This window comes from Eulemur rufifrons, chromosome 19 (genome assembly GCF_041146395.1).
Source record: "Eulemur rufifrons isolate Redbay chromosome 19, OSU_ERuf_1, whole genome shotgun sequence".
Lineage (NCBI taxonomy): Eukaryota > Metazoa > Chordata > Mammalia > Primates > Lemuridae > Eulemur > Eulemur rufifrons.
The window spans coordinates 73,391,058-73,415,443 of record NC_091001.1 but is presented as its reverse complement, the minus strand read 5'-3'; the positions used below and the strand labels follow the sequence as shown (position 1 = coordinate 73,415,443).

At 43.9% G+C, this 24,386-nt stretch overlaps 1 protein-coding gene across 3 annotated transcripts in view; it reads left to right on the top strand.

Annotated features, from left to right (window-relative positions):
- The window catches only part of SPTBN1 (spectrin beta, non-erythrocytic 1), a 190,653-nt gene that overhangs the window by 139,562 nt on the left and 26,705 nt on the right, over positions 1 to 24,386 (top strand). For all 3 annotated transcript variants that reach the window (XM_069494377.1, XM_069494378.1, XM_069494379.1), the window contains 13 exons: positions 166 to 246; positions 644 to 759; positions 3,917 to 4,029; positions 5,142 to 5,329; positions 6,376 to 6,493; positions 7,514 to 7,672; positions 8,308 to 8,610; positions 10,424 to 10,577; positions 11,273 to 12,143; positions 12,231 to 12,368; positions 13,169 to 13,925; positions 14,681 to 14,883; positions 19,686 to 19,776. In XM_069494377.1, the coding sequence (XP_069350478.1) occupies positions 166 to 246; positions 644 to 759; positions 3,917 to 4,029; positions 5,142 to 5,329; positions 6,376 to 6,493; positions 7,514 to 7,672; positions 8,308 to 8,610; positions 10,424 to 10,577; positions 11,273 to 12,143; positions 12,231 to 12,368; positions 13,169 to 13,925; positions 14,681 to 14,883; positions 19,686 to 19,776 (3,292 nt within the window). The remainder of the gene's footprint in view (positions 1 to 165; positions 247 to 643; positions 760 to 3,916; positions 4,030 to 5,141; positions 5,330 to 6,375; positions 6,494 to 7,513; positions 7,673 to 8,307; positions 8,611 to 10,423; positions 10,578 to 11,272; positions 12,144 to 12,230; positions 12,369 to 13,168; positions 13,926 to 14,680; positions 14,884 to 19,685; positions 19,777 to 24,386) is intronic.

Genomic DNA, 24,386 nt, shown 5'->3' with positions numbered 1-24,386 from the left:
ATAGCAAGCTGGAGTTGATGGGGTATTTGTTCTGACTTGATTGTCCTTTTTGATATTCATTGCCTTAGGTTTTATAACAAACTTTTTTTAACACTGCATTTAGCAAAAATATAAACCTTTATTTAGTAATTCTGTTGTTTTTGTCTTGTGTTTTGTCCTTGGCAGGTACCCCAATGTCAACATTCACAATTTCACCACCAGCTGGAGGGACGGCATGGCCTTCAATGCACTGATACACAAACACCGGTAATTCCGTAGAAGTCACGCTAGCAATTATGGGGTTTCAGAATGTTGCCATCCTTCTATAGCACATCTGGGTGACTGTTGATTCTCATATCCATTGCCTTGGATGTTGTACCATGGTCGAAATTCATACATTCCATGTGAGGAAGATATGGAAGAATATGTAAATTCTCCCAAACAAAATAAACAAATTCACTCACCATCTCTTCTCTTAATAAACTTAGAAGTGTTTTATTCAAAAATGAGGTTTCATTGTTTGATGATTACATAATATTTTAGAGTTTTACTCCACTAAGAGGTTATTTTAACATTTTTGGAGCAATAATTGCGTCTCGTTGGTGACATGATTTCTTTTCAAACCATGATTTTTGTTATATTCCACTGTTGTTGTTCTACACAGGCCTGACCTGATAGATTTTGACAAACTAAAGAAATCCAATGCTCACTACAACCTACAGAATGCATTTAACCTGGCAGAGCAGCACCTGGGCCTCACCAAACTATTGGACCCCGAAGGTAAGGACTCAAGGGATAAAAGCTGGGACTTTTAGCATCTGTAGAATCGAAGTGTTAATATAAAATCTGCTTTGTGTCAGTATGTTTTATTTGTACAACATGTTTTGGGAATTATCAAAGGAAGAGGAACTTAATTTTGGTTATGAGAATTATTTGAGCATTTGTAGAAAGGGTGACATTCAAAAAGGCCTTGAAAAGATGAGTATGATTTAAACAGAATCTGAAGGAGAAGACATGCAGGCTTGCATGAGCAAAAGTACAGAACCAGGAAAGAGGAAAATATGTTTGAGGACCAGCAATCCAATGGGAATGGTGTTTAGGGTAACAGGGAATACCACTGGAAGGTGAATGGGACCCCCACAGGCTAAAACTTTAGAAGTTATTCAGCATGCAGTGGGGAGTCATTGAAGGTTCTTAGCAGCTGTGCTCAAAGTAGAGAACCTGGCCTAGGCTTTCAGTGAATGCTTGCTGTCTGACATTCATCTGAAGATGGCAAGCAGGTTAGTTTTGGATGGGTAGAGATTGGAGGCAGGGGACTCGTGAGGAGGCTATGCTTTGTTTGCTTATGAGCAAGTAAGAGCTTAGATGAGGAAGGCGTATTCTGGAAAGGGGAGTGTGGGGGTGGGAAAAGGAACAGCACTCTCAGTCCTTTATGGCTGACCACATCCCATTCTCTGCGGCACTGATACCTCTACTCGTGGGTCCCTGTGTGACATGGAGCTGACCTCCGTGGGACAGTCCCCCAGCTTATAGCTCTCTCCTTAACAAAATCCTAATTCTAGGCTTCATTTCAACTTGAACTCTCATAAGAACTTTTTCTAATTTTGAGAAGCATTTAAAATATCAGAGGATTTGATTGTAGTGCTATAGGTTTATAGATCCTCTCAGCTGTGAGCAAATATTGGAGAGAAAAAACCATGTGTATGTGAGTGAAAGTTTAGTTTTTATAAATATAGAACAGGAAGTTTAACTCCCCAAGGACGCATCGAGGTCATGAGGCTGCCAAGCAGGATTCTTGCTGTTTTCCAATGCATCAGATTCACTGATATGTTCACTACAGGAAGCTGAGATAAAATTATCTTTGTGCTAACCCACTAAGTGATTTCTCAATATAAACAGAAAACTGAAATTCCTTGGGTTGTGATAAATCTTCATGCTTAACCTCTACCTTATTATGGGAAGGAATTTTTCCTTAGCTTTAGCTCTTTATGCTTTTGATAAAGACTCTTTTTTTCTATCACAAGGACAAAATTGTTTATTAACTTGCTCATTAGTTAAGCTTTCTAATCACTGCCCAGTATGAAAAGGGGATTGATGTTCCCCAGATCACAAGACAAAGAACTAAAAAATGGCAGCTGATGTCACTTATCCTTTGAGTTTGATCTTGACTATTAGTTGTCCAGTGCCCCGAAGAGCATCACTTAAAAATTACTTGTAGACAAGTAGAAAGTTTTGCCTACTCACTCCTTGCAATTATGTGGACATTTTGCGTTGATTAAATGGGATACAAGACTGGCATTTTTTTCTGGCTATCTGTCCTCCAGTTCTCTCTCTTTTGGGCACACTTTGATGGAGCTGAGCAGACGCAAGAGCCCTGGGGTGGGAACAGTGGCTGTGATTCTGGCCTTGCTGCTGTCAGCTGCCTCGGTGACCCCACACGGGGAGCAGCCCAGCACTGGGCCCTAGTGTTCTCACGTTTAAAATACAAGAAACAATCTTGCTTCATACAGGGCTGTTGGGAGGGTAGAAATGAAGGTATATGTGAGAATATATCTTGAAAAAAAGCCTGATGCATCTGTTAAGAACTATCCTGTGGTTTTTTCTTCTCAATCTATCCCAAGTTGAACACTTTACTCAATATTGCTGTACCTCAAAGACTTGCCATTTTTGTTCATTTGCTCCTTCTCTCAGTATTTATTGACCACCCACTTTGTGCAGGACAACACTCTAAGAAGGTGGTAGGTGAAGTGGCATAGGGGCTTGCCAGGACGGACTCTTATTGCCCTCAGGGATTGAGTCTTGTAAGGAAAGTAAAGCAGGCATAAATAATTATAATACCTGGCAGAAGGTGACCCGTGTGTCCTTGCAAAGTTCTAGGACAACAGAGGAGGGAGAGACAGTAACTCCAGCTTTAGGGATCATAAACGGTGTTGGAGTGGTAACTTTGAGCTGGACCTTGAAGGATGGTGAGATAGAGATGTGGTAGGGAAGACCATCTCAGGCAAAGAGAAGTTATGTGTGAAAGGAGGCATGTTAGAAATTTTGGGGTGTATATGGAGAATGGTGAGTAGTCAAGTTTGGTTTAGATATATAGTGCCTGAAAAGAAGTAGTAGGCTGTAGAATTAAAATGTCCAGAACAATGCTTGACACATAGAGGAAGCCAATAAATATTTGTGGAATAGAAGGATAGAAAAGAGGAAAGGAAAGTTACAGCCAGATTCCAGAGGACCAGAGGACTTATACTTTATTTTTCAGACTGAAGGGCACTTTTGAGTAATTTTGAGCTAGGAGGAAATCTGTTCACAGCTGTGCTTCTGGAAGATCAGTCTGGGTACACCATGTGAGCAAATTCTGTAGTGGGGAAACACCAGGAGGGAGCTGTGTTTCAGGTGTGGTTGTGGGACCAGGAGGGTCTGAACCACAAGTGACAATAAGGCTTCCCATTATAAATAGAGCCATCCAACATTTATAACTTTGACTCAAACGGTACAAAGCAATTTATGTAGCCAAAACATTTGTACCCCCATAATATTCTGAAATTAAAAATAAATAGAGCCATCCTGACTCAGATTAGTGACTAGCTGGATGCAATAACAAGGAGATAAAGATGTCCAAAGACTGAGTGGCTGGGGGAGACGCTGGTGCCATAAGCAGAAATGAGGACTTAAGAAACACCAGCCTAGTTTGGTAAAGTAGGGACAAGGGGAGGAACATGATGTGCCTGTAGATGGCATTTTATGAATATTCACTTAATAAATGGGTCACTGAGATGGTTTCATCCTCGTTGTCCTTACAATTAATGCACTGATGGCAGAACCCTCAGGTATAAAAAATGAAGATGCTGGACTGTTCAGTGTTGTCAGTCATTCCGTTTGTTCCTGCTGCCTGGGTGGGGCAGCGAGCAGCACCCTGAACAGAGTCTTCTCTGGGTTACAGACATCAGCGTGGACCACCCCGATGAGAAGTCCATTATCACTTATGTGGTGACTTACTACCACTACTTCTCTAAGATGAAGGCCTTGGCTGTTGAAGGAAAACGAATTGGAAAGGTGAGCAGATACCAGTTTTCTAAGTTGTGAGACATGACAGGTTCCTGCCCTACTGTACTGCCGCTGAGCACCTCGTTCTCCCACGCACTCAGGACTTTGCCAGTAGCAGTTTGTGGCAGACTCTACAAATGGTGGGGAAGCAGGCAGAAGCCTCTTCATCCCAATGGGAAACTGGAGGTGTAGGAGTGATGGCTAAAATATTTCGGAAAGGATTTGAGGGTGGGGGGGGGGGGTCTCAGATCCCAAAACACCTCTCTCCTCAACCTTTCCAGAAAATTGGATATTGGAAATCCAACCAAGTTGGCTAACGTCATGGATGTGAAATCCTACTTAACACAGTTGAAAAGACTCGGTATTAGGCTTTTTACTTTCACTTCTCATTTGATGTTCACCTGCCTTTTGTTTGTTTGTTTGTTTTGTTTTGTTTTGTATTTTGAGACAGGGTCTCACTCTTGCTGGCTAGAGTGCAGTAGTGTCATAGCTCACTGTAACCTCAAACTTCTGGGCTCAATCAATGTACCTGCCTGTCTGAGACTCCTGAGTAACTGGGACAACAGGCACACATCACCCGCCCAGCTAATTTTTCTATTTTTAGTAGAGACGGGATCTCACTCTTGCTCAGGCTGGTCACAAACTCCTGACCTCAAGTGATTCTCCTGCCTCAGCCTCCCAGAGTGCTAGGATTATAGGCATGAGCTACTGTGCCCAGCCAATCTGCTATATTTTTCAAAACACCTCAGATCGGATGACATTATCCTCTGGATGCAATGTAATGGAAAATTCATGGGACAGGACCAAGCGAAATAGAGCCCTTTTTGTTTCTCTAGGAATTTCGGAGGTTAGGCTACAGAAGTCATTCAGAAATTCTTTGCCTGGGGGTTGGGAGGATACAGAACCAATTAGAGTTGAATTAAGCTGTCATTGTTCACAAAGAAAAGCTACAATCTGGGTGCCTATTAGCAAATGGTTCCTTGAGTTAAAATGCTTGTGCCAAAGTAGGACAACCATTTGAAAGCCAGTTGTTAAGTATGCATATGCTCAAGTAGGGTTGCAATTATGTTTTCCTTACGTGGTGATACGATCTTTTCAATTTTTTTAACGCTTGTGTACAGGTGCTTGACAATGCTATTGAAACAGAAAAAATGATTGAAAAGTATGAATCACTTGCCTCTGACCTTCTGGAGTGGATTGAACAAACCATCATCATTCTGAACAATCGCAAATTTGCCAATTCACTGGTCGGGGTTCAACAGCAGCTTCAGGCATTCAACACTTACCGCACTGTGGAGAAACCACCCAAGTAAGATGTAAATTGTAATGAGTGACCATCAATATGGGAAGAAAGGTCACTGCAGCCAACAGACCCCTGTTTTATGACCTCTGTGATCTCATCTCTCAACTGAATGCCTCTCACCAGTGGCCTGTCTTACTCCTTTCATCTGATTCTGTGTCACTGAGATTTATTATACATCATGCCCTCTCTGAGCGGTTGCCACTAGGAATGTGCCAGTGATGTACAGGACACATGAGAATACTAAGAAACAGTACAGGTCTCCAATCCATTATCCAAAGTCCTTATGCTGGTGTGTTTCAGGACTCCATAGTTTTTTGATTTTTAGAAAAGTAGCGCAACGCATATGTTGTATAAGATCCCAGATGGGTCTGAGGCAGTAACTCATAATCAAGCCCACTAAATATCTGCAGCAAAATATGTAAATATTCACACTGTGTTACATAAAAAAGATAATAGTTTCATAACAGTTCAGATCAGATTTTGCTGATTTTGATTTTTCATATATTTTGTAAGTTCATAATTGTTGAATAAGGATTGTAGACCTTTATCTCTTGCTTACTATAGTTCCAGAGTCATTCTTCCTTTCTTTTGAAAGCTCCACTCAGTTGTGGATTCCTTGGTGAGGTCTCGGAAACCCTTTGAAAACTATATCATGTAGACATTTGAAATAATCCTTACTGAATGCATTCAGCTGTGCTCTCTGAATGAAGTAAGTCTATTGTCCAGGACTTAGGGTTTAAACCTTGATTGAGGTGATTAATAAAAGAGTATTGTGTGCCCTTGACACCTTCAAATATAAATCTCAGCAACAACAAACAACCAACCACAAAAAATTCCACCATTTGGCATATTTTGAGGTTTGTGATACCCAATAACTAACGCACTGCTGTCTCTGTGACATGCATTTCACATAAATCAGACCAGAGATTAATGGCTTTTAAAATTGCGTGACTGTGTAAAATGGTTTTTTTTTCTAGTAACAAATGAATTTTTCTCCTTGAAGGAACAAACTATAATAGATAATATTTATGGCTGTTTTCCCCTGTGCTTAGATTTACTGAGAAAGGGAACTTGGAAGTGTTGCTTTTCACTATTCAGAGCAAGATGAGGGCCAACAACCAGAAGGTCTACATGCCCCGAGAGGGGAAGCTCATCTCTGATATTAACAAGGTAAAAATGCATCTGGTCCTTTGGGGCCTTGACGTCTTATAGGTTTCAGGTTCTATCCCTGGGTCTTGATTGCCAAGAGGACAGGAGACTGAAAGAGTCTGTCCCTGCCTGCTGATCTGATAATTGGCAGCTGGTGCTCAGGTGTGGCAGAGGGCCAAGCAGGTACTTGAGGTAGGCCAGTCTGCTGGGGGCTCTAGGGGAGCAATGTTAGATTTTATCAAACTAGCTTTGGCTCAGGCTATTTACCTTGCTACTCAGATGATATCGGTTTACCCTCATCTATCCCAGGCAATCATCTTAAACCTCTATAAATTACAGAAAGGAAAAATCAAAACCTTATTTCATGTGTTTAGAAACTCTAAAAGTTGTGGGGCTTAGCATGTTGGCTCCTTCCATCAGAGAAGCTCTCAAGTAAACTACTTTCATTATTGTGGCAATTATGGAATTTCACAATGGCATTATTTCCAGCTAGAAATTGGAAAAATCTAGAGCTCTGTGGTTAGTTGTACACACTTAGATTCCTTTGAGTGGAATGTTTGGATTTTTTTAAAAACGTGAAGACAGACATTTCATAGGAATAAATTTAATGTGGACAATTGGTCAGGATTTTGAAAGAAATACGCAGATGTGTCAATTTTTAAAAAGTGGCTCAGGGTAGAGTGAGTGAGAGAGTCATAGTTTTTCTTTCTGAGAAAAATCATTTATCTTTTTTATATGATGAGCTATTTAAGATTATCTATTTCCTCTTAAAGTAAGAGATTTTAACGTATATTGCTTCATATCTATACTTTTGTTTTCCAAGTACAACACAGGATCTTTAGATTTAGATAGTGGGAGAGTGTTTTCATGAGGCTACTCTGAGAGAAAAATATTTTTTTCTCAAGGCTTAAGAGTCAGCGAGGGTGGGAATGGGATTTCCCTTTCAAGTTCTCAGATCTGTTTGAGAAATACTAGCTGTTGGCTGTACCAAAGAAAGTTCCTTGAACATTGCAGGAAACTTTTCCTCCCCCATTTCTATAGGCCTGGGAAAGACTGGAAAAGGCGGAACATGAGAGAGAACTGGCCCTGCGGAATGAGCTCATAAGACAGGAGAAACTGGAACAGCTCGCCCGCAGATTCGATCGCAAGGCAGCTATGAGGGAGACTTGGCTGAGCGAAAACCAGCGTCTGGTGTCTCAGGTTCTGTTCTCGACATTATTAAAGAAACCATTCCTGGGGTAACCTAGAAACGTAGCCCAAACCCAAGGGGCGTAGGGCCACAGGACAGCTGCTTATCAACATCCAGTATTCTGAAGTAACTGCCAGGTCATCTTGCCTACTTCCCATGGAAAGGATGTTTATAACTTGTAATATACTTTCTCTTCTATTTATCTAATTTTTCATAGATTTGGAAGCAGCTCAAGCAGAGTTTGTTTAGAGCCAGTGAGTGTATATGAACCATTCACGTTTATATAAGTTTTAACAGTTCTTCCCTTTCCCTCAGTCTTTGACCAGCTAACCCGTGAGGCAGTTAGACTGGTCATGAGGTAAACAAAAGTGGCTTTCTTTTCCACTTGGCTTGACATAAGCGATCACCTCCTCAGTCTCTTAAGTCAGATGCTAGATAGGAGCTGGGCCCCTCTACAAAATGAGAAGCTACTGGTTTGCTTTGGAGAGGGCAGAGACCAGTGGGGCAGGGACTCAGGGGTCAGGTTTAGCTTTAGCTCCACCAGGGATTAAGGTATGCTCAGGATTTTAGCTCTATTCTCTGTTTCTTTTTCTTAGATTGGGTGCCTTTATAATTTCATGTTTCTTTTTATTTCATTTCTCTGCAGGACAACTTTGGGTTTGACCTTCCAGCAGTTGAGGCCGCCACAAAAAAGCACGAGGCCATTGAGACCGACATTGCCGCATACGAGGAACGTGTGCAGGCCGTGGTAGCTGTGGCCAGGGAGCTCGAGGCGGAGAATTACCACGACATCAAGCGCATCACAGCAAGGAAGGACAATGTGATCCGACTCTGGGAATACCTACTAGAACTGCTCAAGGCCCGGAGGCAGCGGCTCGAGATGAACCTGGGGCTGCAGAAGATATTCCAGGAAATGCTCTACATTATGGACTGGATGGATGAAATGAAGGTAAAACCTGACCAAAAGGGGGCTGGAGCTTATCCTACCAGACCTCTGTTTTTCAGGACCCATCCACTAATGCCCCAGCATACAGCCATGCTCCTTGTCTAACTGCCCACATATAAAGCCAGAGAAGGGGCCACGTTACCCATGGGAAGATTGTTAGCTCATGGGTTAAATGAGACGTGAAATGTGAAAAACTTATAACAAAGAGCAGTTCAGTAGCCAGAGGTCTGTTACTGTGATTAAGATCTAATTTAGATATATTCCTATAGGGAATCAGTCAAATTGTGGTTTTGTTTTCAACTTTTTAGGGTGGAACTAGCTTTCTGTCTCATTGACCTTTGTATGAGTGGGTGATACTGCTTTGGGGAGAGGCCCACAGAGGTAGTACGAGCAGGTGGGAGAGCGGTAGGTGGTGTGGACAGAGCACAGGTCAGGAACCAGGTGGCCAGAGTCCAAAGTGGCTAATCTCTTTTCACCTCCTTTCTTTATACTTAAACAGAGATCATACTTGCTCTCTACCACATCCGGTAGTTACAGGGTTAGAGTGCAGTAATGTGTATGGATCATAGGGCCAGCTGGATGGCAATGGCTGCTCATGCTGGTTTGTGCTTCCCTTTCCATTATTGACAGCTCTGAGCTTTCCCCCCGTGCAGGAAGAGACCTGCCATCATGCCATAGCAGTGTGCCTGTTGGTGTCCTCTGATGCAGGCCATGGAACACTCATTCGTGTCAAGCAGTTCTCCAACTGGGATACATTTAGCCTTGTAGATAGAACAGAATAGAGCAGTTTTCAGACAGTCCCATGAAGCCTCTTTTGTCTCAGCACACTGTGTCCCCAAGCTTGACCTTATGCAGGAGATTTCCTTCCCAGGACATAAGCTCTCATCTATTGCTTAGCTCTTGAACTGTTCCTGGCAGAGGGGCAAGGTCACCTGATACCATCAGTTTTCTCTCCCTTTGTCCCAGATTTATGGTGTTCTTAGGTATGGTCTGTCTTGACCTCTTAAAATAGAAATGTTCATAAAATGTAGCAGATGTGCTTTTCATTTTATAAATCATGCTGCACATGCTAATCCAGGTTGGTCCAGAGATTTCCTTAGAAGAGGGAAGTAGAAATTCCACCAGGAGAGGATATAGGGATGAGGCCCCCATGTTTGGCTCATTGATAGAAGAAATAAGAAAATGTCAGTAATGTCAGTGGGTTCAAACTTAAACCCAGGAAGTTGCTTGGGTTCTTCTAAGCATGGCAGCCACCTGACCCTGCTCTCCTTATTGGGTTAAAGATGTGGCTTATAAGCTTTTAAGCTAGATTCTTTTCCTGTTTGTGTAAGTATGGTAGAGGCATACCAGTAAGCTCTTAAGGGAGGAAAAGCATCTACTTAAGGGGCCAGCAACTTCTAAAAGATTTCTTTTAAGTTTTCAAGTGTCTGAGTCTATTATCCTTAACTCTTATCTTCCTGAAAAGTTGTTGCTGCAGCAGTTTCTTCTTGAAGCCTCAGCTTATATTTTGGAATCTCTCCTGTAGGCCCCTCCCCCCTTTATTTTATTCTGTTCTTTTTAGTGTATTTGACTTGCTCATTCTGAGGTAGATGATCCATACAGTAGTTCATTATGTCTCTGCTGATGCTGGCTTTCAGGTTTGATTTGTTTTGTTCTAGTCTGTTCACCACTCATCTTCCCTAGAAGATATGGGGTCCATGGCAGACCAGAGGGCAGGTGAAGCTCAGTTGCTGGCTCTCTGCTTGTCCAAAGATTGTGTGGTGCTGAAGTCAAGGTTGTATTCACAGATGTCCTTTCTGTTTCCTCTTGTGCACAGGTGCTATTATTGTCTCAAGACTATGGCAAACACTTGCTCGGCGTGGAAGACCTGTTACAGAAGCACGCCCTGGTTGAAGCAGACATTGGCATCCAGGCAGAGCGGGTGAGAGGTGTCAATGCTTCTGCCCAGAAGTTTGCAACGGATGGGGAAGGTAAGGATGGCCCATTCCAAGCTTAACCTCCTGGTCACCGGAGATCCATCTTTATAGAAGTACATAAGTTGTATGTGCTAATGGGGCTTTTGAAGTCGCTGCACCATTGCAGGTTCTGGTGGGTTTGTCTGCTGCTGTGTCATGGGGCGTGAGATACAGTGGAGTGGCCTTCTGAATACACGTTCTGTCTTGTCTTTCTGAAATGGGCACATCCTTTTCTTAAATTACGCACATGCTGCTTGGTTTTGAGTGGCTTGATGTTTGGCATTGAAGCTTTGCCAGACCACACTCTGTGGCCGTGCACCACTATGCTGGTGTGGCCACTCCAGCAGCTCCTGGCTTTCACACCTGGTCGCACATACCTGTTTGGAAACTGTTTAGAATGATTTGGTTTTGCTGCTTATACTTTCAGAAACAATTAAATGCAGCTGCCTTTCATATGATTTATGTGCTTTCTCGATTCATAAGTGATCACTTTGTGGTTGGGCCAAAATAATAATGGTTATCGTTACTCCTCCCTCCTGTTCTAATCAAGATTCTAGAAGGTGCTGCATGGCCTACACATCCTGCATTAGATTTAGAAGTGAACTGGTAGTCCCAGAGTGAGAACATGGGGTGTAGGTTACTGCCTGCAGCTGAGCAGGAACCTGTGCTGAACTTGGTCACACCCACATCCCTTCCTTGGTGTAAAACAGGTTACAAGCCCTGCGACCCCCAGGTGATCCGAGACCGCGTGGCCCACATGGAGTTCTGTTATCAAGAGCTTTGCCAACTGGCGGCCGAGCGCCGGGCCCGTCTGGAAGAGTCACGCCGCCTCTGGAAGTTCTTTTGGGAGATGGCTGAAGAGGAAGGCTGGATACGGGAGAAGGAGAAGATCCTGTCCTCCGATGATTACGGGAAAGACCTGACCAGCGTCATGCGCCTGCTCAGCAAGCACCGGGCATTTGAGGACGAGATGAGTGGCCGCAGCGGCCACTTCGAGCAGGCCATCAAGGAAGGCGAAGACATGATCACGGAGGAGCACTTCGGGTCGGAGAAGATCCGCGAGAGGATCATTTACATCCGGGAGCAGTGGGCCAACCTGGAGCAGCTCTCGGCCATTCGGAAGAAGCGCCTGGAGGAGGCCTCCCTGCTGCACCAGTTCCAGGCGGATGCCGATGACATCGACGCCTGGATGCTGGACATCCTCAAGATCGTTTCCAGCAGCGACGTTGGCCACGACGAGTACTCCACGCAGTCTCTGGTGAAGAAACACAAGGATGTGGCGGAAGAGATCGCCAACTACAGACCCACCATCGACACGCTCCACGAGCAAGCCAGCGCCCTCCCCCAGGAGCACGCAGAGTCTCCGGACGTGAGGGGCCGGCTGTCGGGCATCGAGGAGCGGTACAAGGAGGTGGCAGAGCTGACGCGGCTGAGAAAGCAGGCGCTCCAGGACACCCTGGCCCTGTACAAAATGTTCAGCGAGGCTGATGCCTGTGAGCTCTGGATCGATGAGAAGGAGCAATGGCTCAACAACATGCAGATCCCGGAGAAGCTGGAGGACCTGGAGGTCATCCAGCACAGGTGAGTGGGGTGCTGCTGGGCACTGGCCCTCCCCTCGTGACCACCAGTGGCCAAGGAGCTGACCACCCCGTTGAACTGCCATTTCAGATTTGAGAGCCTCGAACCGGAAATGAACAACCAGGCTTCCCGGGTGGCAGTGGTAAACCAGATCGCACGCCAGCTGATGCACAGTGGCCACCCGAGTGAGAAGGAAATCAAAGCCCAGCAGGACAAACTCAACACGAGGTGAGTGTGAGGCCAGCAGCGTGCCAGCCACCCGTGTGTGGGGCTGGGGTGGGTGAGGTCACTGGTAAGGAACTTCCTGCATAGGGTTACTGGCTTCACAGGGCTTATGTCATGGCATTGGCATCTGCCTTTCAACATGTCCTGGTTTCACAAGAGGTGTCTCAGGGCAACGTCATTCATGGCAGGCGGATGACCCGTGTCAGCCTGGCACCTGCCCCTCCCCACATTAAAGTTAGTAGGGCTGTGATGTGGCCTGAGCCCAGCATGGTAGAAGGCACTAAGATGGTACCTTTTTTAAATGATTTTTAGAACAGGATTCTAGCATGTTTAAGACTTACTTTGCCAATGAAAGCCCTGATCATCGGGGCAGACCTTTGTCCTAGTCTTATCTTTATGTTGAATAAACATGTTTGAGTAGGTTGTGGTGGCCGACTGTCTTGATTCTGAGGGTTACTATCAGCCTTAGATTTGGAAGGTGTTCTCAGGTGCAGTTCAGAGGTGAGTAAAATGTCACAAACATAAATTAATTGACTCTGGGGACAGATTGTTGTAACTGCTCACATTGGAACTCTTTAATACTTCCTCTCCATGTCAGGCTTTTTCCAGATTACATTACATCCCTGAGCCATTTCTGGGTATTTGGTATTCACCTACTGAGTGAGATGATTTTCCAAAAAGCATGTGTTCAAAGTAAAGATGGAGAAAACAAATGTGTGGCATTGACCATCGCTGTTCATTTCATTATCCAGCCATAGTCAGTCCCCCTTCTTCATGCTGCTCTATCATCCCTGCACTCACAGGTGGAGTCAGTTCAGAGAACTGGTCGACAGAAAGAAGGATGCTCTTCTGTCTGCCCTGAGCATCCAGAACTACCACCTCGAGTGCAACGAAACCAAATCCTGGATTCGGGAAAAGACCAAGGTTATCGAGTCCACCCAGGACCTGGGCAATGACCTGGCTGGCGTCATGGCCCTGCAGCGCAAGCTGACCGGCATGGAGCGGGACTTGGTGGCCATCGAGGCGAAGCTCAGTGACCTGCAGAAGGAGGCAGAGAAGCTGGAGTCGGAGCACCCGGACCAGGCCCAGGCCATCCTGTCTCGGCTGGCCGAGATCAGCGACGTGTGGGAGGAGATGAAGACCACCCTGAAAAACCGAGAGGCCTCCCTGGGAGAGGCCAGCAAGCTGCAGCAGTTCCTGCGGGACTTGGACGACTTCCAGTCCTGGCTCTCCAGGACCCAGACGGCCATCGCCTCAGAAGACATGCCTAACACCCTGACTGAGGCGGAGAAGCTTCTCACGCAACACGAGAACATCAAAAACGAGATCGACAACTACGAGGAGGACTACCAGAAGATGAGGGACATGGGTGAGATGGTCACCCAGGGACAGACTGACGCCCAGTACATGTTCCTGCGGCAGCGGCTGCAGGCCTTGGACACTGGGTGGAACGAGCTCCACAAAATGTGGGAGAACAGACAAAATCTCCTCTCCCAGTCGCATGCCTACCAGCAGTTCCTCAGAGACACAAAGCAAGCCGAGGCCTTTCTTAACAACCAGGTAACGTTTGTCACTGCCTTCACTCCCTTTCTGTTAGAGAAGGCCCTGGCTGCCTTTTGAAATGTTTTGGCCAGGGCTGCTGGTTTAAACCACACCTGTATAAAATTAAATGGATAATTTAGGGGCTTCCCCCGCCCCCGGCTCTTAAAGCACTGAAACTCGTCACAATGTAGGGGACAGGAATTGAAGATTTCCACCAGGAGCTGCCTTGCCTTGCAAAAGTAGGGTCCAATTTCAGCTACTATGGAGGACCTCTTCTGTTCATAGTGTGTTCTCATAATTTAAAAGATACCAGTGAGGATTTTTTTTTTTTAACCGAATGGTTCTGTCTTCTTGCTCTAGAGGGGTTAGGGACTTCACCTGAGGACACAAGGCAGATCAGAGAAAGAAAAGTAGCTGAGGATGGTCACCAGCATCAGGGTTGTTAATATTCCTTAAGCCAGAGTATATGAAGGATATGTTGCTGCTGCCTTCATGGGCACCTTAGAGAGCTGTTGTGGCTGATACACAAAGCTTTGGTTACTTTCCTTGCTCACTTTGGGAAAAAAATTTAGAGCATTTAAGCACTTACAGAAATTTGGTTTTTTCTTCCCCACTTTTAGTTTTATCTCAGTTGATAGATTATTTTATGTAAGTGTAAGGAGCAAGTGTTGCGAAGTATGTTGCATGGAAATGTAGAACATAGGAAAATGAGTTATGGCACTGATATGTCATCCTGCTGTGATTTTTTTTTTTTCACCCTCTTTTTAAATCAGGAGTATGTTTTGGCTCATACTGAAATGCCCACCACCTTGGAAGGAGCTGAAGCAGCTATTAAGAAACAGGAGGACTTCATGACCACCATGGACGCCAATGAGGAGAAGATCAACGCCGTTGTGGAGACTGGCCGGAGGCTGGTGAGCGACGGGAACATCAACTCGGATCGAATCCAGGAGAAGGTGGACTCTATTGATGACAGGTACAGTTTTCTGAGGCTCCTAAGGTAGTCTTGCACCTTGGAACTCTCAACCCTCTGAATCATTGGCCAGAAATTCTTGGGACTGTGGGCATAAATTTCCCAGTGGGCAGAACATGGGCACCTAGCCAAGTCTCATTTACACACACAGAAAATTAGAGCAGCACGTGGCTGCCTGAGAACGTGATTTTCATAAGACATGTACAAGTGTCCACAAAGGAAAAGAAAGCCTGTGAAGCCAAGCCAGTCCTTAACCAAAGACCTGTAAGAGCTGTAATGCTGTGTAGCCATCTAGTATAAGCCATACACTTTGAGAGTGACACATGGCGTGTCACCTGATGGGACCCCGAGAGCCAGACGTTTTCTCAGCCAACCCCATGTTCGCCTTCATCCATATGAGACTTCTCTTCTGAAGCCTGCCAGGAGAGAGTGGAAAGGGAGGGTGAGGTTTGCTTGTCCTGAGTACCTGGCAGAGCCTCAAAGGACCATTATCTAGCCTTTTTTAGAAAATTGGCTTGGATGATGCTGTAATAGGATCTTTTTCATGATGAGAAAAGGCCACTTTCCTCTTCTGCCAGGGCATCTCATTTCTTTCTTTCTTTCTTTTTTTTTTTTTTTTTTGGCATTCTGAAAGATTTCTCCCTGGCTAAAGGCCAGTGTACTCCCTTTGACCGTAACTCTTTGATTCACCCCTTCCTCTTACCCCACCCTGGTTACTAAAGGTGGTGATCAGGGCAGATCGAAGGTTAGATGCACCAGAACAGGGGCCGGTTCTGGGCAGGTCACCTCAGTCCTGGGCTGACCCATCTGGATCACTAGCCTCTGTTGCAACCAGTCTTCTCTGGTCCCAGTTTGGTCTGGATTTAAGGGCTGATTGTGAGACTGATGTCATCAAGGAACAAGCTCTTCCTTGAGGCTTCTCCTCTGGCCTTCAAGTGCATTGAGAAGGAAGAACTTCTTGCTGAGATTGTTCCTTGCTTACCACATCCGAGAGGGTCTCCTGGGACCCTTAGATTAACTTAAAATAAGATGTGGGGTAGAGTGGAAATGCTCTTTTTCCCATAAAGATTGAGCTCCTGGCTGTAACACTTCCACTGCTAGTCTGTCTTTTTTTTTTTTTTTTTTTGCTTTCACTGATTCAGAGCCTAAACCATATGTTCCTAAGGGTGGTGCTGGGGAATAGGGCATAACTTACTAATTATAATTCTGTATCTTTTGCTTTTAAAACAGCTACAAAAAAGAAAAAAAAGATCCTTCCACCAAACCCTTCTTAAACGAGTGAGAGAAACAAGGATTGGGCAAGGCATTCTTAACCTAAAAAAAAAGAATTTCCTTTTTTCTAATGTTAACTCCTTATTTTGTAAATATGATAGCTTGCATTCAGACAGACGTGCAGCTGCTTTGCTGCTTCCTTGGTTTATTTGTATGCCCCAAGTGCTGCAGCTGCATGGGGTTGTAGGAAACAGGTGATGCTGTCAAGACCGGAGACTCCTGGACATTAGGGAATGTTTCAGCAGCCCTCGGTTGTGGCTTAACCTTCCTTTTGCTCTTGACTGAAAGCCTGGGCTCCTGGAGTTCCAGAGCTTCCTTAGGATCTCTCAGTTTTAAAAAAGAAATGTAAAGAGGATCCCATACTATTGGTAAGCTCAAGGAAGACGAAAGGAGGGGGTCTTTCTGTTGATCCGCCATCAAGGGAACTACATTTTCTTATTTTTCTCAGCTGGTGTTAACTGAATTCTGGTTTCACTTTAATATCCCCAGAGGCCTCAAGATCTGAAACTGACCCTAGAGGATACTTGTCTGTTATAAAAACATACACATCTGTGAGTTCCAGGTGTTGTAGGAGCACAGCTAAGTAAACATCTAAACCTTCAGATCTAATCCCCTTGCCCAGAAACATTCTGACGCTGTGGTTGAAGCTATTCTTGTAGAAGGTAAAGTCATTATAATGTGCTTACGTTCAGGAAATGTCCTGAGTTGAAATGAAAAAGTACCAGAACAAAGACACTGACTCCAGTAGATGTGGGTGGGGCACAAGTGGCCTTCCAGGTGCCTGTGACTGGGTGGAAAGGAGCCTGCTGCCCACAGCCTGCCCAGGGGGTGGTGTGGATGAGGAAGGAAACCTCCGGGCCGAAAGGAAAATTCCAGCCACAGCATAGTCCTTGGGGAACAAGGAACAGTGTCCAGCCTCATGAAGCAAGACCCTATCTCACAAGGGAAAACAGGCTTAAAAATTAACCAGCCAGTCCACGCAGGTGCCTGAGATTCTTTGCTGTCACAGAAACCGGTTATACCCAGCGTCTGCTTCATGTGGTGGGGGAGCTTTTGAGTCTTGTTGTGGAGGTAGGAGGTGAGAGATGGAAATAAAGCAAGAGAACCTTGCCCCAAACAAAGAGCATTCTTAAGACTGTGGAGACTACAGCCAAGTTTTAGAAGGTTCTTCTCAGGCCCTTGCCTATAATTGAATCCGTGATCCAACCTTGAGAGGATTTCCTGAATTTCGCTTCCCATGAGTGCTGTCGGTTGCCACTAGTAAACCGTTAAGCCGCACTCACTTCTTTCGAGTGTTTTCTGAGTCAGCGACAATCCCAGCTGCCTGCATGGCTGTTTCACTCTTGAGAGCAACAGCATGCAAGAGAAAGGGTGCCTGGGCAGGGACTCGGGCATACGTGAGACTTGATTACATAAGAAATAACATTTCAGGATTCTATCTGGTTGTATTTCTCCCTTCGCGAATCTTCTCAGATAGAATTTGGCATTATTTTCATCTTCATTATTTCCATGAGCATCAGAGATGCTCTGAGATTCTTCCTTCCCATCCCGGCACTTTGGTGGGAGGCCTTGCTGAAAGGAACGGAAGCTTTCATTCAAGGCCCTTGATTAAAGGCAGGACTCCTCCTACATTTTGTCACTAACTCCAACTCATGTTACCTCCCTCCTGAAGATTTGCTTTATTTTCTTATACTCCCCTAGAAATGGAACTGGAATTTGAGGGCAGGGGACTTCAAAAACCTTTCTTGACGTTCCTTACCCACCCACGTTTTTAGATGACTAATTTTTTTTAGCCCAGATTCACTAACAATCTTTTATATTTTATTTATTTTTTATTATTTTTGCTTTTGGATGATAGGTAACAATGATATAAAGTGACTCTGGCCTTTATTATTGTTTGTTGTTATTAAAGCAATAAACATCTAATATTTTTGAGGGAGATCTGCTCTTAATCCCATCTCTAGCACATGCCATTTTAGTGCTGGCTTTCTAGTCTGTGCCTTGGGAGTTTTATGTCATTTAATATGCGTAAGCTCTTTTCATTTAGCATTATATAATAACTCTTTTTTTATGTTTGCATTTTACCTAAGTGGTATAAGCATATTAAGATCCCTTTTCTTGAAGCTATGGAACCCCTTTCAACTTAAAAAAATTAAAAAGGCATATGTATCTGACAATACTATTTCTATTTATCATACTTTATATTTAATAAAAATTTATCTAATACAATTTAAATGTGACATATAAGCATTCATAATTCCTGGTACCTGCAGGAGCCACAAGAACAGAGGGCTTTTTCCTTCGGTTCCCCAGGCCGATGGTGGCTGCGATGCTGCAGCTATCCTTGGTTTCATCCGCTTTCAGTGAAGGCCTGTGCGACATGTGTATCACTACAAGATCTTTCTTTCTCCTGGGGAGGTTTCTTCACACATCATTCAGCAGCTCGTGTTCACAGAGCTGCTCTTTCTCAGTATTGTCAAGAATCTGAGGCTGTGTTCTTTCTCATCCCTGCCATAGAGGCTGGCAGGAATGGAGGAGAGACCTTGTCCAGACACAGGCAATGAGAAAGTGCTTTGAAAATCAGGGCAAAAACCCAACTCTCCTCGTTTGCACTCTGCTCCTTTACCTGTCTTAATACCCTGAACGTAGTCTGGCTTTCTTGCTTAGGTTACTCAGGAATATCAGGCAGTATGTTCACTGCAGTGCTTCATGGCCCTCAGCGCATCCCCCCCTGTGGCAGCGGAGCGTGGAAAGGCAGTCCTTCTCACAGCATTCGCACTGCCCTTCTGGGCGCGTGAAGGGAGCTTGCCAGGGTGCTGGCCCCTTCACGAAAGCTGGGGAAGGAGCTCTGTGTGTGGTGTTTGAGCTGGGGAGCAAGCGCCCCAGTTCCCTTAACATTCACCAAGTTTAGCCGCTCCTTCCAATTCTTACAAGTTTTTTATTTAAGGGTTCGTACTTTTACTTCTCTGAACCTTAGTTATTACCCTTATCTGTTAATTCCAAGTGGGATTGAGTAAGTTTGGGATCTCAGCAGTTTGAAAAAGTTTTATTCCTATGTTTTGTTGCTTTTGGTGAGTTTGTTTCAAGATGGGCATCTGTTTATCAGGAAACATTTATTTAAAGGCAGTTACATGATCATATATATTTTCTTAGCCTTGTATGTGTTACCATTTAAGAGTTTCTTGAAGATAAGTTTCAAGTTTTCCCACAGTGCCTAAAGGGGGGGACTTGCACACAGTGCGTACTCAAAATCTTTTCCCAGCTCTAGATTGGGAGGCAGCAAATTGACACAGATCATTTGACTGTATGTTTAGTCTGCTGTGTAGCTTGGACAGGTGTTTGGGTCTCTCTTGTACCATGGCTTACTCATTTAGAGGATGCTAAAATCCCTCGTTTATCTTGTCTCCTTCACATAATTAAGAACTGTAAGCAAACTCTTTTCAGCATACCTATAAACCTAGGAATTGATTTATAAATTCTGTATTTCAAGATTATCTTTCTTTTTTAAAAATAATTTTTATTATTATAACCAGACATAGGAAGAACCGTGAGGCAGCCAGTGAACTTCTGATGAGATTGAAGGACAACAGGGATCTTCAGAAATTCCTGCAAGATTGTCAAGAGGTATGTTGCCCTCTAATCCCTTCCTTCTTCATTTCCAACAGTTGCTAGCCTGCATTTAGCAGAAGAGCCTCTTGAATTATAAAATTAATGAGGCCAGAAATTCCTATCATCCATTTGATTTGCAGGTGGGAACGTGTGGCACTTTGTTGGTTCTCCAGCCTACAAGCTACCACTTACAGTTACTAGATTATTATACTCTAGAACATTAGAATATAGAACTTCGCTGTCCATTATAGTAGCCACTAGCCACATATGGCTATTTCATTTTAATTTGATTAAAATTAAATAAAATTAACAGCATAGTTCCTCCATTATGCTAGCTATATTTTAAGTGCTCAGTTGCCAGCTATGACTTGTGGCTACCATATTGGACAACACAGACATAGAACGTTTCCTTTGTCATAGAAAGTTCTGTTTCATGTCCTAGAATATTCTGCAACAAAAGCATTTAGTGTTATGTTTTAACTCTCTAGAGCAAAGTACATTTAAATGGTACAGAATGAAAGAACTAAAAGGAACTGAAACTGGCTACCAAGTAAGAAGTAGAGATCTTAAAAACACAAATTAAGTTCCTTATTTACTTAGGACCTTAAAATACCATCTTTCAGGCTCCTTCTATGTGTATCTAACATGCAAAGAGCAGTAATCCTAATTCCAAACACTGAGTTTTAGCATGTGGTATTGATCTGATTCTCATACTATTTCGTGTTCCCTGATACATACATAAACAAACTTTGAAAACTAAAGTTGACCAGAAAAAAGCATCTAGCAGACATCACATTTGTGAGTTCCTAAGAACATCATATTTCTCTGTCTGCCAGAGAACAGTGCTAAGACTCTGTTCTCTCTGGTTTATTAGAATAAATACCCTTGGAGGTAAAAATGGAGGTGATGAATATCCACATGAAGCTTCAGGGACCTTGAGGGGTTAAGAGTGTGGGGGCAGGGACGGATTGTGTGCTCAGAATATGACTCCAATCATCACAGACACCCTGCATGCAAATGTGTGGCTGTGTTAAAAGTAATGTGGCTCTAATGACATCTGTTAGATCATCTGTGACAGAAGCGATCCTTCATGTCCGTTCAACTGCTGTCTTTTTGTGAGTCTTTCAGTGTGCTTTTGCAGCTAAACCTTAAGAAGAAAAGCCCCTAAACTGTGTAGCTTTCGGTCTGTCAGCTTTAAGCACCACATTGACAAATCTAGGTCTTTGGGGGATTTGCCTGGAGCCAGACAGGCTGAAGACAGGAGTGCCTCTTCTAAGTGACATCCACACATTAGAAACCCATTTGATAGGATGCTCACTTAAGGAGGCTTTCACATCCCAAGACAGGGCACAGCAGAGGGTGGTGGGCTCTAAAGTTAGCTGCGTGGAGTTGCATGTTGTGCTGCAGTGAATGCCTATTGGCCATTTCCCATTGGAGGGAGTAAAAGGGTCGAGGTGTTTGCAGGCTGGGCTGTGCCTTCCACAGATTACTGGTCCCTGTGTCACCTTGGTGTTTCCCTTGCAGCACCATCAGTGACTCATTTTTAACCTCAGGCCGTATTCTAGGGGCATGTGGGACCAATGGGATCCCATGTTCCTGCTTTTAAAGGGCAAGTTGGTAAAATGAAATTCCTTCACCTAACCATGTTGAAGCTCAGGTTAAATGTGAGAAAAACAATGCCAGGGAATGAGCAGTTGAGTAGCCACGGGGAATCCCATTTATATTTGGAATTTCCTGTCTGTCCCGTTTTCCACTTACACATGTACAGATTCATAAAAAGAAACAGAGAGAAAAGTAAGTAGGTAAAATGATAGTCCTTCCTGATGGCGTCATAGGAAATGGTCTTAGCAGGTCTTTAGATGTTTGTTTCCACTTGCTTTAAATTAGCATCCTTGGTGACAAGGAGTTCTCTCCTTAACACACACATTGGCTGGGTTCCAGTGACTGTCAGGCATGCCCGGGGCCTCTCTCCTGTGTGATTTCCCTTCAAAGTATGTAGGAAATTTGGGCTGGGCTTTTTTATGTCCACTGGGAGATGATTTGCAGGTCTCCTTGTGACTGCTCTGCCAGGTCTCCCTGGTTTATCTTTTCTTCCCTAGTTGTGCGTTTCTCTCTTTGAGCATCATCAAGTTAGTAAGTACAGCCACACTGTCTGCCTGGAGGTGTCAGGGTCCCATGCCAGCATGTACGGTCTCTGCATGGTGATGGCGTTTAGGTCAGGTTTAGGGCTCTAAACTCTTGGTGTAGTAACACAAGCAAAGGAGTGATAGGGTCTTTGGCTGTGAACTTGCCATCATTCGGCCTCATTAAAATACACTCCTGAGAATGGAGTGTATTTTAATGGACTAGCCCTACATTTGAAAACCTACCTATTATTGCAATAGATACAGAGGTCAAATTTAATACCTTTACTGGCTGCTGTTGTTGCTCAAGGTACAGGGAATCCAGGGGTTTTTCTCTTTCAGATTCCTTTCCTCAGAGTGCCTTGGCTGGAGGAGCTGTGGATTGTGAGATGGGCCCCTGCTGCCACCCCCATCAACACTCTCTGGCTGGGGACAGCCATTGCACCAGCAATACTGTGGAATGAGCAGGGGACCCACCTGTTCCCAGTTATAGATGGGAATACAAAGAGCATCATAATCTTTGTAGTGTTATTTTAACGTGATATCCTAAAAAATGAATGAATAATTTAAAAGATACCGCTTTATTGTTTTACTCCCTCATACTATACCTGCTATTTTCTGGAACTGATTATTTTTTTCAGGAGGACAGTATGTGTACATGCGTCTGGCACAGAGATCTGAGTTTGGTGCTTTGCTTTTAGCTTAATTCAATGATCAAAGTATTTTTTCTTATCTTTTCCTAATCCACATAGTGTTCTTTTCTGCAGAGAATGAGTATATTCTTAAATGATCTTTATAAATGCCCACAAATAATAACTGTGGCTCTGGTTCCAGAATGCTGATGAAGAGCTGATGAACTAGCAAGTTCCATAGATCATTTCATTGTGCTATATCGCATGGTGCTTCATGTGTAGGATGATGTGTTCAGCAAAGAGCAGATTTGTTTATAAGCCTCTGATTTTTATGTAGCTCTCTCTCTTTTTTAATCTTTCTTGGGTAGGTGGTTATGAATAGTGAAAATATGTGAATGTTCTTGGCACTTTGAATAAAAGTGCCTTCGAGAGAGAGAGAGAGAGAGACAGTGTGTGTGTGTGTGTGTGTGTGTGTATGTATGAATGTATGTAGAATACAGGGGAAAATGTTGTCATTTGGTTTCCTTTTAACCTTTTTCCCCCTAAGATTGGCCATAATCTCTCAGATTTTAGCTGCTCAGATAACTGGAACATATATAATTCTTTTAAAATAAGAAATTTACTGTCTTTATTGTAGAATGATCTCTATGGTCTTTGATTATAAAGGACTTTATGAGATTTGCTAGTTTTTTCCTCAATAACAAGTGACATCAAAGATCTCACTAACTTTTGCTTTCAACCTCCTCCCCATTCCCCTGCATGGTGAATAGCCTGAGAAGGTAAGGACGGTGCCCAGGAGTTCACCTGCTTTTGGAACCAGGGGTGTTCCTGTGACCCTCATTGCCCTCCTTGACATCATTTCCAAAGAACAGATCTTCTGTTGTTGAAGCAAGTTTATGGGGGAGCCTTTCCCAGCAGCAGGCCAGAGCAGGAGTGAATGGCATGGGAAATGTTGATTTTATAAGGATTTCTATTGGTTTTATGTTTCATTTCTAGACCTTGGAGATAGAACCATGAAGGAGTTTAGGTTCAAATTTGTTGTAACAGTCACATGTAAAGGTGGGTTTTTCGCAGTCATTCAGGAGAAGAGACATATTCCCTGAGGATTGTTGCTTCTGATTCTGGGCTAACTCCTCATTCCTTTGTTTATCTTTGACCTGGGCCAACAGAAGCTCTTTCTGGGGTAGCACCATGACTGGGGTAGGAATCAGGACTCTGGCACGGCCCATCACAGGTGGGCAGTAATGAGCCAGGGCCCAGTCAGGATGGAGGGCAGCAGAAGTGGGTCCAGCCTGTGTTTGGCTGACCCTGGTAAGAGAATTCCCCTCTCAGATCCGCCAGCAGCTGCCAGCTTTCCAGACTTCAGATCCAGGCAAACATGTTAGGTCTGAAAATCAAGTCCTGTGAAGCATTCTTGGTCTGAATGGAAGGTTCTTTAGAGAACTAGAGGCTACGGAAAAAGAGGTTGAAGGTGACTCAGACTTGAAGGAAACATTGAAAGGCCATCATTGTTGCCTTACCCCTACAGTGAGCAGTTATTTATGCTTTTTGGCATTCCCATAGATGTACCCATGAAAGCGGAGGGCGGTAGATCAGTTTGTTGGATTTGGGTTTGGTTTTTTTTTTAATAAAAGGAATTAAAAAAGTAAGAAGATTGCCAAATAGAGTAAAAGGTAGTCAATCATGATTAACACAGCGTAGCTGACACAGGTATTTGGAAGAGAAAAAAGGTTGTGTCTTGAACTGGTTACAGCAGAATTTTAAAAGCCTTTGGGAGGAAAGCTGGTTAAGAGTGCCAAACACTTTGAATGCTGGCTCGTAGACCTTTTATACCTCTGGATCGAATGTTAAACATGTAGTTTGGACAAAG